Here is a 15,251-nt window from a genome sequence, read left to right as displayed (position 1 = left end):
GAGTGGATACTTCATCTCAAATCTTTCCGTATCCATGTGAACTAAGAGGCACTGGTTGAATTCATGTGATTTATTAACTTTAGCTAAATGATTCATGAGGTTGGGACCTGATTGCTTAGCACTGGAATTGTCACGTATATAATATCAACTGTATATTCTATAATATTGCATATTAGCATTAATTTTAAAATTAACAGGTGATGCTGTGTGACAAATCAGCTGTTGCCTCACTTGATTTCCGATTCAGTTTTGCATGATTTGTATATTGCATTATATATGCAATATACAATTGTATATTGCATAAATATTGAATATTTTTGTTTATCCTAAAATTGAGTCTTGAATATGAAATTGCCAAAGACAGACAACTAAGTCCTAGTATGTGAACCGTCTGTTGGGCTACCATACTTGCTATCAAATACCACTGTCACTGAAGCTCAGTAATGCAGACAAATAGCCTGTAATTTTTTTTTTTCCTCAAAGCATTTCAACAATTAATAGTTTGGCGGGTTTTATTGTCTTATTCAACATAACTAATTGCCAAATAAAGCTACTTGGCTTTTCTGTTTACTCACAGCTGAAAGAAGAGAAGATAACCAACAGATTTAAGGGTAAAAAATTCCAGAGTAGAAATTCTGATTTTTGTAGTTTTGTACCAGTGTTGTGATCCTATAGAGGATCGCATTATTTTTCAGATTTTGAAGTATCAATTCAATCAAAGAAAAAGCTGGAAATTTTGCATTTTCAGATTTATTACAGAGAAATACAAAGCTAAGTACTCTTTGAAAATTACTGTAGAAGAAGAATATATTGTCCTTTACTTTTTCCTTGCAACTAAGCTTTTTATCATGTAGAAGCATTTGTTTTTACAAATTGAAAAAGGACTACTGTTGTTGTCTAACGACTCCTAAAAAAAATAAAGCAAGCAATGAATAGGCAGTGTTTCTTAGGACACTAAATACTAATGAAAAGCCCTTTTTAAGTATCTAAAATAAAAGAAAATATACTGACAGTATTTGTTAGAAAATTTGGTTTCCAGATTTTGTTTAACTTTCATTGTTATGTAGAAGAGGATTAAAAATGAGGTCCTACTGAACTCTTTGTAAGCAGCAAGAGAGTATAAAGTATAGCTGGATTAAGGTTGTACTTAGTCATACATTGCTAACCTTTGTGGAATCTGATGGTGATGTAATCAACTCCTGTATTTCTTGCTGAACAGGAAAGGTGAGAAATTTGAGGGATTTGTATCCGTGAAAAATAAGCATAGAGTAATAAGAGACTGTATAGATATCATACTGGGGCTTTTGGAGTGCTAGTTGTATCTTTTTGACATAACCTGCGCTAGCGTGTGCGATTAGGCTTTACAGTGTAAAGCCAGTTTTAACGTAGACTGGGATTGTCTGTACCTCAGCTGGGTTTTGTCAGGGCAGCAGCAAGTGCTGCCCTGCCATGATTAGGCTGCTGTTCATACCCAGCTCACCTCTTTAAATCTAGCCCTTGTTCCTCTTCACAGTACTGAATCTGTCCTTGCATGGGTGTTTAGTCAACATGCAGGAAAAAAGTTTGTGACAAGTTTTTGGCTTTTGGGGTTTTTTGAAACTATATTTACGTAGATCTAAGATAGGCTTTGCCACAACAATGTTCAGGATAATCTAACAACATCATTCGAGTAACATCAAAACAGTATTAAAAATGTGATTTTTTTTTTCCTCCATCTGAATATATAATAAGTCATGACTGTTTTTCATGTAAGCACAGTGAAATTGCCTAGTATTTTTTAAAATAACCAAAAATACTTCTCAGTCTGAAAAAAATTGCTGTCTGGTGGTCCTAAAAGATCTAAGCATTGTTTTCTTCAAATGACCAACATATTTGCACTGTAAAAGTACTTCTGGCTTGTGTCAACATACATTTTCTATTTTTACTTACCTTAATCAGATGAATTGCATAATTGGACTTGTCGAGTGGTGAAAAAGATCTGTATTGGAGAAGCGGATTTCCTGACTCTTGTGCCTGGAAATAAGTCAACAAGAAAAGTGAAATACGATGTTCTTGCTGCAGCAGTTATTGTAGTTGTGCTCAAATTATTGTTTTTATTAGATGATCACTATGAATGGTAAGTGTACAGGCAAATCTGTAGCAAAGCCCAAATTTCAAATAGTGCAAATGATTGTCTTGGATCATTCTTTCTTTAGTAGTATTAAATTTATAGTATTTGATTTTTGATTAAGTTCAGTAGCATAAAACATACACCTGAAGGCATATTAGACATTAAATATTACGTATTTTTAAAAATCAGCAGTTTGAATCTGAAACTTGGAATAAAATTAGGGTATAATTTTTGTCAGTTGTATTTGGACTTCATGTGAAAAGTGCAGTATTTGGATTTACAAAATAGCCTGATTTTTTTTTTTTTCAGGTTACTTTCAGACTTCGCTGAAGAAAGAAATAAAAATAACAAAGAAGGTACATAAATATTCTAGTAGAAGCAGTCTTACGATTTTGTAAATGAAGTAACGAAGTAACTTTGTAATCAGGCTTAGAAAGGCTTGTCTTATTGATCATTGAAATGTGTTTTTGTCATTTATTCTTTTAGGGCAAATCTTTATTCAAAGAAAACAGATCTTTTTCATATAAAATCATCTCAGTTTACCTGCATAATTCTTATTGTACTGGATAGAGGAATTTGGTACACGTTTTGCTAAGTACCTTTGTGCTTTTCCTTATGCATGTTTGCCTCTTGTTTTAGAATTTTATGCATGCTAGGTGAAGATGAATGGATATGCAGTAAAGAGGGAATGCACTTTGATCATAAAGAGCAGATACTTATTAGGGGCATCAAACCACATTTATGATAAAATCCAAACTTGTTTAGTCTTGTTAAATAAAATGTCTTAGTGTGTAACATTTCAGATGTAATCTATTTTCTTAGTCCAAATAATCCTGAGAGAGTGTGGAAAAGCTAGCAGCAATTAAGATAGAGCAGATAATGCTGTGAACATGGTTCTTTGAGGGCAGAAAGACCAAGTCAAAGATCAGAAATCTTCGGGAAGATGTTCCATGGCCTGATCTAGATCACAGTTGAAAATAAGATCAAAGGTGTGTTATAGTGGTTTAGCTTTTAAGCTTTCCATCCAGTTTTGGGTCCATTTTGACCCTTCTGTTACTATTTAAAGATTTCAGTCAGTAATGAAATTGGTGTTAGCTGTACATGAGCACAATTACTGCTGTGTCTAGAGATAATCGCCACTGTTAACTAAAGCCGGTAATTCTCATTTTCAAGTGGATACACAAACTTATTTTGGATCTTTTTTTTTTTCCCCCTTTTCATTTCCCTTGAAAACTTGAAGTACATAATAGTGACAAGAGTAGAAGTTGTGCAACTGCTTACAAGCTGAGGCTCAAAGCCATTAATGTCTTAATGGGGTTTCTCCCTTATTAACGAGTCTCATTGCCCTTGGGAGTTAACAGCTCATTCTTTGTCCACTTTTGTACTTTAAAATCTGCTGGTGAAAAATGATCCATATGCTCTGTTATGTTGTCCCTATCCTTAAAATGTTGAGGTGATGGTGAACAGCTGCAGAGAGGAGCTGATGTGAGAATTTCTGTTGGAGCACTGATTAGTGCCAGAGCTCAAAACTGCCTCTGGCATTTTCCCAAAGTTAGTGTGCTGAAATGAATAATGGTTAATACTGAGTTTTAAAGATCCAATTTATGTTGACTCCATTTTCAATTTAACTATCCTTTCTCTAGTCTCTTTTTTTTAATTAAAAAAAAAAAATAATAGTCTTTCAGCTCCTACAGTTTTTCAAGACAGGCTGGAAGCTGTACAGTAGATAGTTGTAGTTACCTAGAGTGTTTGTGTATGTTTGTTATATGTTTTAGGAACTGCACACATACACAGTATGGTTTATGTTCAAATAAAACGTTATTGAGGTGTATATATGTATGTGTGTATCACAGAGCTGTGTATTTTCCAGTCAGCTCTGCTATACGAACATCAGACTAGCAGTACTGGCCAGGTAAACGGTTATTATAGTGTAGCATCATGTCTCTGACAATGGTTTTGCTTGTGGCACCCCGCCTCCCCCAAACTGCCCTCCCAGCGGTTTAGGAGTACTTACTTAAACCTCTAGGTTTAAGAAGTTCATAAAAGAAGTTGTATCCACACCTTTGAATTTTAAGAACTACTGAAGCGTCTTTCTCCCCTTCATTTGTCTGTTGCTTTTTGAGTCCATCTGTATTTCTAGCATCTAAGACATCCTGTGGCAGGATAACCTGAACAGCAAAAATGCAGATAATACAAAACATATATAAGCTTGATTATAAGAACAGTATATTCACCTTCAGAACAGTTTAAACAGCTGGCTGGCAAAGCTAAGCATGATGCAAGCATCTCATGCAGGGCAGCTGGGGTGATGGGGAAATGCAAAGCCTGGTTAATTCACAATGCAGATAATCCACCCACAGGTAGTAAGAGTTGATTATATTTTAAATACATAAATCTACACCATAGTTCTGTTTGGAATTCTTATACTTACTGTGCTTAGTTGGTCTGTTTCAGTCCTGTGTCTCTCTGGAGCATCCGTGATAAATGTGCTGCTAGAATGCCATACGACTTAATGTTTTAGCATGTGCTGCTAAATATTTGTTCACATATCAATGAATGGAGTTCCTGTGCTCAAAAACATGGGAGGCTGATACGAAGTGAATACAATTCTCTAGTTTATCTTTCCAGCCCTGTTAAGGTTTTATGGGTAGTTGGATAGACAGTGGGGAGTTGATGAAACTGTTTGAAATTTTACATCTGAGTTTGTTTAGATCTTATATCTTTAAACCTTAGCTTGAGGTATAGTTTCATTAATCCCTTGAAGTAAAATTTCAAACAGGCAAAGGCCACTTCACACTATGGATATCTAGTTCATTTGGTAGAGAGGAGGCAGTTTCTAGGCTTAACTTTCAGAAAAGAGGGAAAAGGTTTGAATTGTGCTAAATCTATGAAATCTCTTCTAAGCTAAGGGGCTTCTTCGCACTTCTTATGATGTGCTGTTCTTTCACTGCATCTTCAGGACAAGAGGGCATAGTCTCAAACTTTGCCAGAGGAGGTTCGGGTTAGACATCAGGAGGCATTTCTTCACAGAAAGGGTCATTAGGCATTGGAATGGGCTGCCCAGGGAGATGGTGGAGTCACCATCCCTGGAGGTGTTTAAGAAAAGACTGGACATGGCACTAGTTGACCATGCCATGGTCTAGTTGACATGATGATGTTAGGGCAAAGGTTGGACTCTGTGATCCCAGAGGTCTCTTCCAACCTAATCAATTCCGTGGTTCTGTGGTTTCTGCATTTCTCTTTCTCACAGAATTGTTAGATCAAGTATGTTTTCTTTAAGCACATAGAATTCAGGATAGGTTTTTATACAGGTGGAAGATGCAGGGTCTAACTGCGTGGAGACCACCTTCTGTGTACGACACATTTCTTTCACTTTTTCCTTACCTATAATGTGTATGTTTTATTCAGGTGGTCCATATTTTGAGTTCAAAAAGTGGTACAAGGTGATAAAATGTTCCTTGGACGTGGAGCAAAAGAAATTGGATGAAGAAAGAGCCAAGTAAGAGATTTTTAAGTTACTTTTTAAAGGTTTACATGAAATTGTGACCCCCACAGAAATTATGAAGGTTAGGAATTTGCTCTGCATTTCTATCCATCAAGCTTGGGTGAATACAGCGGTTAAATCCCTATCTTAATTTTCTATTTACACTCATAATGTTTATCCAGCATATTAATGAAGTGCTCACTGTCAGTGACAAGTAGCTTATATAGCTGAACAATTAACTGATTACAGTAAATCTAGGCTTACATGCCTCTGAAAAAAGACTTCCTAGATGTGTTGGGGGGACAGTGGCTTTTAATAGCATGAACCATTAGATTACCTTGATTTTAACTTAATAGCTCTAGCAGTATTTGTAAGAAATTACTATTCTTTGACTTATTTGCTCCAGTTTTCTTGACAATTCTTATCTCTCTTACTGGTAGGTATCTGTGGAGATGTGAAAAGCCACTGTTTTATTCAGCCGAGAAGAAATCTAAAGTTCTTAAGAGAAGACGTGAGTAAACTTTGCTTCTTCCCAGCAACGCAGAAGCCTGCTCCAACTTTTCCCATCATAGAAAATCTGCAGCCCTGACTGTGATAACATTTACATCTTAAAATGCTTTCTCTCCTCTCTTTCATCTCTGGGTACAATTAATGTAGTACTATTTTACAAGCCATGGCTGGAATTCTTCAGACATTTTCCTCATGCTTAACTGAAACTGCTTTTGTCAGTCTTCTTAATGACCTACTGAACCAAATCTCAGAATGAGTACTCTGGCCTCATCTTCACTGGTCAGCTACCTTTATATGTGATCCTCCTGAATTGTTGTTGATCTGGCATAGCTTTCCTGTCCCTTTTCTCCTTTTACTTTACTTTGGTATGAATATCCCAGTATGTCCTTTGGTAGACCTTGCGTGTCCCTCTTCTCTCCCACTCCTTGCAGTCCTCTATAGTAAGTGAGGAAGGCTTGTCTGAATGTGACTGTACTTGAATAGCTAGCTATACATAGTCAGAATGCAGGTACATCTACTTTATTTTAGTAGCTCTAGAAGTACTTATAAGAAATTTCTTATGTTTTACATTGACATAAAAGCAAACAGGCAAAACAACAAAACCCCCACTTACCTATGGAAATACGGAAAACCAGAATTTTATTCAATCAAATTAGATCCGAAGTTCTTCGTTCTACAGTTAATAGTTTGTAGTAAGCAGCAGATATTTGGAGAGAGATGTTAAGTGTGGCAAATGGTATTTTTCCCTTTGTATAATCTTCCAGTTTCTGGAAGTGACTGATTCAGGGACTTCTAAACAAGTTGTATAATCCTATTTGGTTTGAGTAACTCATGTTGGATTTCTCTTTCAAGAATGCAATTAGGGTTTTTTGAATGTTCTTACTCTTCAAAATTTGGTAGGAGGGATATTGTAGTCAAGTCATGTTCCATGGAAAAACATGTTTAGGTTTGTTTATTTCAAGCTGATCATTTGTTCAGGTGGCCTTTAATTTCTGCATTTATAAGAAAAAGTGAATGATGATTCATTCTAGATTCCTCTTCTGGGTCTGCTTCTCTTCGAGCTAGAAGAGGACCACTTAGATTACAGAGCTTTACCACTGGCTGTTGCAAGCAGGAATATCACATAATGCCATTGTAACTTGGCAAAATTGATCTTAAAATAAATTCAAAATGGTAGAGACAAAGACTACTCTAGAACACCTACATGCCAGATACAGGTTTTCAGAAACCTTCCTCAGCCTTTGTTTTCGATGGTAGATTTTAGTGTACTCTTGAAAGATTATCTTCCCAGTCCTTGGATTACTCTAGGATGTCTTTTCTGCTTTTTTCCCAGTTTATGAATTAGTTTATTTGGATACAGGTCATTAAAAGAAGTTGAAGCTCCAACAACAGTGGTTTTTTAACCTGCTTTTTATCCTAGAGAAACAAGGCTTAGGCAGTCATATTGTATGTGCTGATCTATCATCATACCTTCTTTCCCTTCTCAGCCTCAGTAACCTACGAAAGTTTGTCATGCTTTCACCAGCAGTGAGGAAAGGTGGAGTGTTTTTTTGTTTGTTTTTTTGCCCCAGTTGAAATGTGCACTATGAAAAGATTAACCTTGAATCCCTAGGTGTATGAAACCAGGCTTCCTTCTGATACACAGGAAACTACTCAAAAAATCTCAGCCAGTCTGAGAGATAATATACAACTGGGTAAATCCAGCAAAAGGCATCCTGGCCTGTGTTTTCTATCAGCATAAAAATACCAACAGTATCAAACGGATTTTACAGATTTTACTTGGCGGAATGCTTTTGGAGTGCCCCAGTATTAATATCATTAGATAAAAGACATGGCATTTCAAAATGTTTCCCTAAAAACATGTGACAGTTGAATTTTAAATGGAATGGGGGAGAGAACATACAGAGCTTCAAGGTTTCTCAGTATTCCAGATAGTGGTTTACAGAAAAAAAGAAATTAAAAAAAAAAAAGGCATAAATGCCCTATTTTCTTCCTGTATTAATCACCTCTAAACAGTATTGTAATACGTAATACTCTTGTCTTGGGTGTTTTTTGTTTGTTTCTATTTGTACAGAAATGGTTGTGAACTTACAAAATCAGTTTGGCAAGCTGTGTGGTTCAGTGCCACCTGCTGAAAAGCGAAATCCTTCAAGTTTTCAGTTAAGTTGGTCTGAAGAAGACACAAATGGGAGCTGTTTTCACGGGCATAGCCTGAAGGGAATCTTGCAAGAAAAATGTGGTTTACTTACAGCCATGAACCCTGACTATTGGCTGTGTACAGTTAAACTATGTACCGAGAAGTAAGTATTCAAATTTTTGTCAAATATATTTTGGAAAGTTCTCCTGAAAGTAAAGTGCCATATATATATATTTCTACCAATGACAAATATGGGTGTGTACACAGCTCTGTATTCGCAGATAGTTAAAATCATTTGTAGAAAGGGACGTATGCGGAATGGTTAGTCTTGGATTGGGAGTAGACAAGTTGTAGTATGAGGAGTGATCAAAGTGAGCTTTTGAGAAGAGAGGAGATGAGACAAAATCAACAACTACAGTCACATGGCAAGAGCAGCAGCTAGATAGAAATACTTACTTCACTTCCTTCTTCATAGTATTTCAGAAGAAACATGCGCCACAACTCTGGGAGAGAATGGGAAAAAGATTCCATTCCTCTCTCCCCTGGCCCCCAAAACAGCATATGAAATTAATTTTCTAAATCACTATACTGCTTTTGTGGTGGTATTAATCAAAATTAAAGTTAAAATTAGCAGTCAGAGTTCAAATAAACAGGCAATTAATGCCTCCAGAATATATTTTAAAAAAATAAGTATGAAAAGGACTTTACCACTCTTTCATCTAAGCATATTGGCAATCAACAGTTGTATTTTTTGCAAGCAGAAAAGTAAAAGAAGAAATATGGGAAAAGAAAACAATTTGTGCTATTAAGGAAGTTTAGGGTATGTTTTTACTAGACAACTGTTCCCAAATCCTGCCTTCACAAGTGAAAGGGAATATTTTTTTTCAATTAAGGGTATATCAAAACAGTCATGCTATTTGTGAGTAAAATTATTTTCTTTAAAGGACCTAAGTAGCAAGGAGAATGATGGCCTAGCTAATCCATCATTGTACAAAGATATATGGATATTTAAGTATTTGCCTGGTTTGTGTCGAACTTCTCGCTCTTCCTTTAATACCTTCTCTTCTCGCATCAAATTCTGCAAAAATTGGTGAGTTTTCTACTTGGCAGGTGGTGGCAGAAGACCATGGCTAGGGATAGAGAGCAAAAGCCCTGCTGAAGGAGTGTAGGAGTTTGTCAGCATTTACTCCAAGGAATAGGAAATATCTAAAATAGTGTTTCTCGTAAACTCCCTTGGTAGTGTAGATACGGCTTCTGGATCATACACCAGATTTCAGTTCTACCATTGGTTGTATCATGAAACTCTGCTCCAGAAGAGGAATGTACTGATGAGTATCAGTGAAAAAGATGAACTTTGCAGATGGCTTGGATTCTCCTGAATTTGTCATGCGTGCAATTGGAGGGTGTTTTTTGGGAAGGAGGTCAGGTTACATTTAATGTGAAATGAGATTTCATTAGTGCATTGAGTAACATCCTAAATCTTTATCTTCTTAATACATCTTAAATCTGTATACATCTAAATGGCATGCTTAAGAGAGCAATAGCCCTTACAAAATCTTAGTGATACGTTCCTGATTTTTTAAAACATTAAATATTCCCCTTGAAAATAACTGGCTTTTACAAGTATGCAGTCTTTTCTGTCTTTCAGTGGATTTATTTGCTTATCTTTATTTTCGTTTTCACATTACCTTTCACATATCCACCGTGACAGAAATGGGTTGGAATAATGTAAGCACAGTGTTATATTACAAGAGCTTTGGTTGTATGGGTTCATTCTTTTGTTTGAATAAGAACCTTTTTTTTTTTTTTTCTTTTTTGAAGGGAGGAGAGGTAATAATCCTTTTACCACAAATTTGCGTAAATCTTACATACACACTGAATGAGTGGATATTTCGCTGTATGTTTGTGTGAATAATCTTTCATGCAAAGTCTGTTTTTAAGCCTACATTTTCATATGCAATATATTAAAATGTTAATGGCACACTGTCATAACCTTCATGAAACAAGATTTGAATTTAAATTCTTACTGGTTAAATTTCCCATTATATCATTTGCAATGCAAGTAGTAAATTATACATCTGACACTTACTTAACTTCAGAAAACAACATCTACTCCCTCAGATATGAGCGTTTATCCTATGCAAGTGTGTGTATGTATAATAGAACTAAAAACAAACTTACAAATTCTCTTTTTCTAAAAATCAGCATGGTCTAACTGGGACTACTGAAATGCTTTAATCCTAGGACTAAAGCATGATTTCAGTATCAGCAAAGCTGAGATCAGTCAAATGGTTGGTGAAATGCTTTTACATCTCTTCTATGAAGACAGGCTGAGAGAGTTGGGGTTGTTCAGCCTGGAGAAGAGGAGGCTCCGGGGAGACCTTAGAGCAGCCTTCCAATACCTGAAGGGGCCTACAAGAAAGCTGGAGAGGGACTTTTTACAAGGGCGTGTCGTGCTGGGACAAGGGGCAATGGCTTTAAACTGGAAGCGGCATGATTTAGGTTAGATAATAGGAAGAAATTCTTCACCATGAGGGTGGGGAGGCAGTGGCACAGGTTGCCCAGAGAAGTTGTGGATGCCCCATCCCTGGAAGTGTTCAAGGCCAGGTTGGAGGAGGCTTTGAGCAACCTGCTCTAGTGGAAGGTGTCCCTGCCCATGGCAGGGGGGGTTGGAACTACATGATCTTTAAGGTCCCTTCCAACCAACCCATTCTATGATAAGATTTTCTTTTATTTTAAAACTTTCAGTTTTAAACTGGATTCTAAATTGATTTGGTATAGAAGTCTTTAGGTGATAGGAGTTTTACGATTGGACTCGGTCTTAAAGGTCTTTTCCAACCTAAATGATGCTATGATTCTATATATGATGAAGTATTACAATGTGTCAAAAATGTTGAGAAAAGTGGATTTCCCTTATTGCATCTAAATTTAAAATCACTTGGAAATTTTTTTTAGCTCTTCAATGATGCTCTTAGGGTAAATAGTACAAAAATAGCACAAAATGGGGGAAAAATATGTGTGTATTTAGGTACTCTTGTGAAAAGTGTAACTCCAGTTAATCAAATAGGTACTTTACAGTATTGATGTAATTATTCATTTGCCCCAATATACAATATCACTCTCCTGCACCCCCAATGAAAACTGAGATTCGAGAGCTAAGTTGCCATGACAGTGGTAATTGTTGAATCTCAGCTTTGACTAGAACATAGCAAAACGTCTTAATTCATATTAGCCAAAAAATGCAGAGTTGGTTCAACCAGTATTTCTCAATGAAGTTTCAATTTAGCCAACATACTGGGTTGTGGGGTCAGCTAGTTTGTTCTGATGCTGCTGAAATGTCTGATTTAATTTAGTTTTTCTAAGAAGTTGCTGGCAGCTTTTGGGGAATGTGAGGTAGAGCAGAGGATGGGATGTATGGTGTAGTTTCAGATTTCTAATCTGCCAGACTTTGGGAGGCTTTAAACAAAGACTCTGCTCCCTAAAGTACAGCTTGCATGGCACTCCGGGATAGGTCTGTCTGTTCCTCCAGTTTGAGGTAAAATGTAAATGTTTGTTGGGCCAGAGGGAGTGAGCAAATGACTCTATAGTCTAGTAATTAGCACACTTGCCTGTAAATTGGGACAGACAGATTCCAGTCCTTCTTCTGGTGAATATTTAAGACCGCTGCTCTGAATCAGACAGAGGGGAAATTTTAAACTCTGCTTCTCCACATCCCATGGCAATACCTAGTAAGCTAGAAGATGCATAGGACTTATATGGTGAATAGCACCTGAATCCCCATATCAATGTAAAAGATTTTTTTAAAAATTGAAACAGCCGGATTTTATACTATTTTAAACGTACCACTTTTATTAAAAACAAATTTGAGGCTGACCCAGAACAGGGTATTTTTCCAACCTAAGTTGCTAAACTTAATGTTTACAGAGCTCTCTCTGCAGTCTGTCCTCTGTGTCATCTTTAGTTTGGTTTGACACTTGTTACCAGCAAGTCCAGTCTGCTATTTTCATTATATACTTCATCAATAAAATCACCCCATCATTTTCATTGACATTTTCACTGTGAAAGCTACAAAATAATTAAGCAGAAGGCTGCTGTAGCACTAATTACTTTCTGTTGACCTGATCAATGTTTGCCCGTGTTTCCCATGTTACTCCATTGATTTGAACTTAGTTTTTTCTCTCTCATTTCTAGACAGGTAATTTATATTTAGCACACAAAGACAATGGACAAGAAATGGATGGATTATAATGCCATGGCCTAGTGTCAGGAAGAGGAGAGGGGACTCTATGGAGAGTGTGGGCAAAGCATAGAGAGAAGAGCCTGGGGTGTCTGCATTGGGTAGTCTTAGAAATTTTAAAAATAGGGTAAGGTAGCCATTTTCACACTCTGCTACATTTGCTAAAACCTGGCAGAACGAACACTGGTTCAATTTAGTCCTGAAAGGCAAAGAACGTATTCTTTGCCTGGTAGAGTATGATCCTGATTTACAGTGCAAGAAGCTATACAGGCTTTTCCTGTCTTTTTACTATGTCTGCACCATCTCTGAACATGTCTTGGTCCAGTTCGCTACTCCAGGGTTTTGCAGGAGTGGATCCCTTCCTAGAATCAACGTTGTAGACCAGAATTGTGATTTATACTGTTGGTAAAATGTAGAGTTTTCCTCTAATTACAATTAAATATATAAATGCTAGCTAAATACTAACTAAATATGCTTGTAATTAGGGCGCTTTTTTTTCTCCTTTCTTTTCAGATTGTGTGGTCATCTGGCTCATTACAGAGAAGTGGACTTTCCCCAGAGTTACCATTTTGTACTAAGGTTATTCTCCTTTCTTCTGAGGATACAGCCTTCTTTTATCCATGATGAGGTGTGTATGATAGAACACAAACTTTTTAATAAAAGACTCTGTAAAAAGCCAAAATACAACAGAGGCCTAAGGAAGTAAGAAGGCCTAAAAATAACAGTATTAAAACCGTGTAAATTAGTTGGTTGGATCCCAAACCATGGTATTACCTCTAAACTTACAGTGATCCTTTTGCCTGCATGGAAATTTTTTAAGATAGTAGTGCTAAGATCTACTACTGTACTTTGGTTGTAGTGTCATTTTATCTATAATTTAAGTCACTGGTTTTGAGCTAGGAAAGCTACCAAGGAAACTGTTTGTCACAATTTTTTTCCTCACTTTGCGTCAGAGCCAATAAGAAGCTATGAAATTACCATTTTTTTTGGCATAATTGTACATACTTTGAGTGTATTGGACAGCATGTTAACATCTAATTACATTGTGAGATTTTGCACTTAAAATACCTATTTTTTTACCTATTGTTGTATAAGAGCAAATATATTTCTAGAAAGTAATGTTTACTTTGTTTTGAAGTAGTATGTTAACAAATAAAAGGAGCAGTTGGTTGATGTTTTCACTGCAGTGAGTTTTTTAGTCATTGTTTCTAAACAGGCTGTTCCGGAGCAACTCTGGCGCTGGTTTCTACATTTCCTTGCATCCTCTACATCTCCCAGTCTCTTGTTGTGCCTGAGCCTCTCATTCAAGCTAATACCTTTCAGGTCCATGTTCCACTCCTGGCTTCACAGATTTTGTGGCTACTTTTATACCCGGAACTGCCCATCCTATTTCTTGCGCAACGGCCAGGTCCTCCTGTCATTCGTCTCTTGCAAGGCTGCTGTCGTTTGAATTTCTTCTGATGGCTTTGTAATCCAGCATCTTCAGCAGCTTGTGCCTCAGCCATTCTACCAGTTTCTCATGCTCAATCTTATTTATGCACTGTGCTTTTAAACTGTCCCAGACAACGTGTAAATGAAGTTGGGTGCTGCCACTACATTAAAGACACCGTAACATAGACGTATGTTAAACAGAGATGTTGAGTAGATACCCAGATGAATAGTGCTGCTTTCAGTTGAATGAAATAAAATTCAGCAACTCTGAACATCAGTACAGAGTACAGAAGTTGCCAAATCCATTTGATCAAAATCAACAGCTATTTCTAAGCATTCCTATAGACAAGAAAAATGGTGCCTGCAGACTTTACAGAGAGTAATAGCTTGCTTCCTGAGCAAGGGCTTCAGCGAGATATAATCTGGCAAGGTAATCAGTTCAGCAAGTAGACTTGAGTATGATGGAAGGGTTTAAAATCTGTGGCAGTCCAATCCATGAAACCGTTGTCTAAAAATTGGGAACAGGCAAATGACAGGATATGAGATGTGCTGCCCTACCTGTCTGGAGCAAAGTGATAAAGTAGTATTTCAAGCACGCGTAGAGCAGACAGAACTATTAAAGGTAGGTTGTAATAGTTACTTGGAAATACTGGCAAACCAGGAGGCTTTGCTGGCTCATTAGAGGCAGGAGGTAATTAGACGTGGTGTCCTGATTTAAGGTGACAGAAAACACACAGTTTGAGTAAAAGTTTTTACTTTTTCAGATATTTTACGTAGTTATTGTAGAACAGGGATTTAGAGCAATGGTCCGATAAAGTGATTGTAACATGCAGATGGGAAGGCATAGGGTTAGCCATACAGAGCTCAACTGCGCTTGATGGGGGAAGAGGAAAGAGCAGACTGAGTTGTTACTTGTTGTATGTATTAGAGGTTTCGTAAGTGGGTACAGTTGAGTATGCCTAAATCTATTGCCACGTTGTGCTAGGTACCTCAGACTTCTGATGAGATGTGTCTTGAGCTGATGTTTACATTAATGGACTCGGAATATGTGAATTTGAATCTCATCTTGTGTCTGGTGTTTGTATTTTAAAATTAGCAATTATCTATTATGTTCGACCTCACCTGAGTGAAGTACAAAAAGTTTGTAAATATTTGGTAAAATTATTCATTGTTCTTGTTCTAGATGAGTATTTGTATCAGTTAAAAATCTACAGAAGTGTAATACACAGCCACTGTTTTCAGCAGTGCTTGCTCAAGCACTGAAAGTGTCTCTTTTTCTACACTATCTGTTAAAGTTTTGAACTATCTAAAAGACACCTTGTTATACACAAAGGATTCATTT

At 36.8% G+C, this 15,251-nt stretch overlaps 1 protein-coding gene across 1 annotated transcript in view; it reads left to right on the top strand.

The window, feature by feature from the left end:
• TAF1B (TATA box binding protein (TBP)-associated factor, RNA polymerase I, B, 63kDa) overlaps positions 1–13,664 on the top strand; it is a gene marked incomplete at its 5' end in the record, with an annotated part of 50,248 nt that extends 36,584 nt beyond the window's left edge. Inside the window, 7 exons of the mRNA XM_009700646.1 lie at positions 1,939–2,116; positions 2,420–2,466; positions 3,564–3,569; positions 5,519–5,609; positions 6,035–6,105; positions 8,179–8,404; positions 12,992–13,664. Of these exons, the coding sequence (XP_009698948.1) occupies positions 1,939–2,116; positions 2,420–2,466; positions 3,564–3,569; positions 5,519–5,609; positions 6,035–6,105; positions 8,179–8,404; positions 12,992–13,184 (812 nt within the window). The remainder of the gene's footprint in view (positions 1–1,938; positions 2,117–2,419; positions 2,467–3,563; positions 3,570–5,518; positions 5,610–6,034; positions 6,106–8,178; positions 8,405–12,991) is intronic.
• Positions 13,665–15,251: the final 1,587 nt, after the last annotated feature.

The sequence above is a fragment of the Cariama cristata genome, unplaced genomic scaffold, assembly GCF_000690535.1.
Source record: "Cariama cristata isolate BGI_N322 unplaced genomic scaffold, ASM69053v1 scaffold635, whole genome shotgun sequence".
Lineage (NCBI taxonomy): Eukaryota > Metazoa > Chordata > Aves > Cariamiformes > Cariamidae > Cariama > Cariama cristata.
This window is presented reverse-complemented; position numbering and strand designations above follow the sequence as displayed.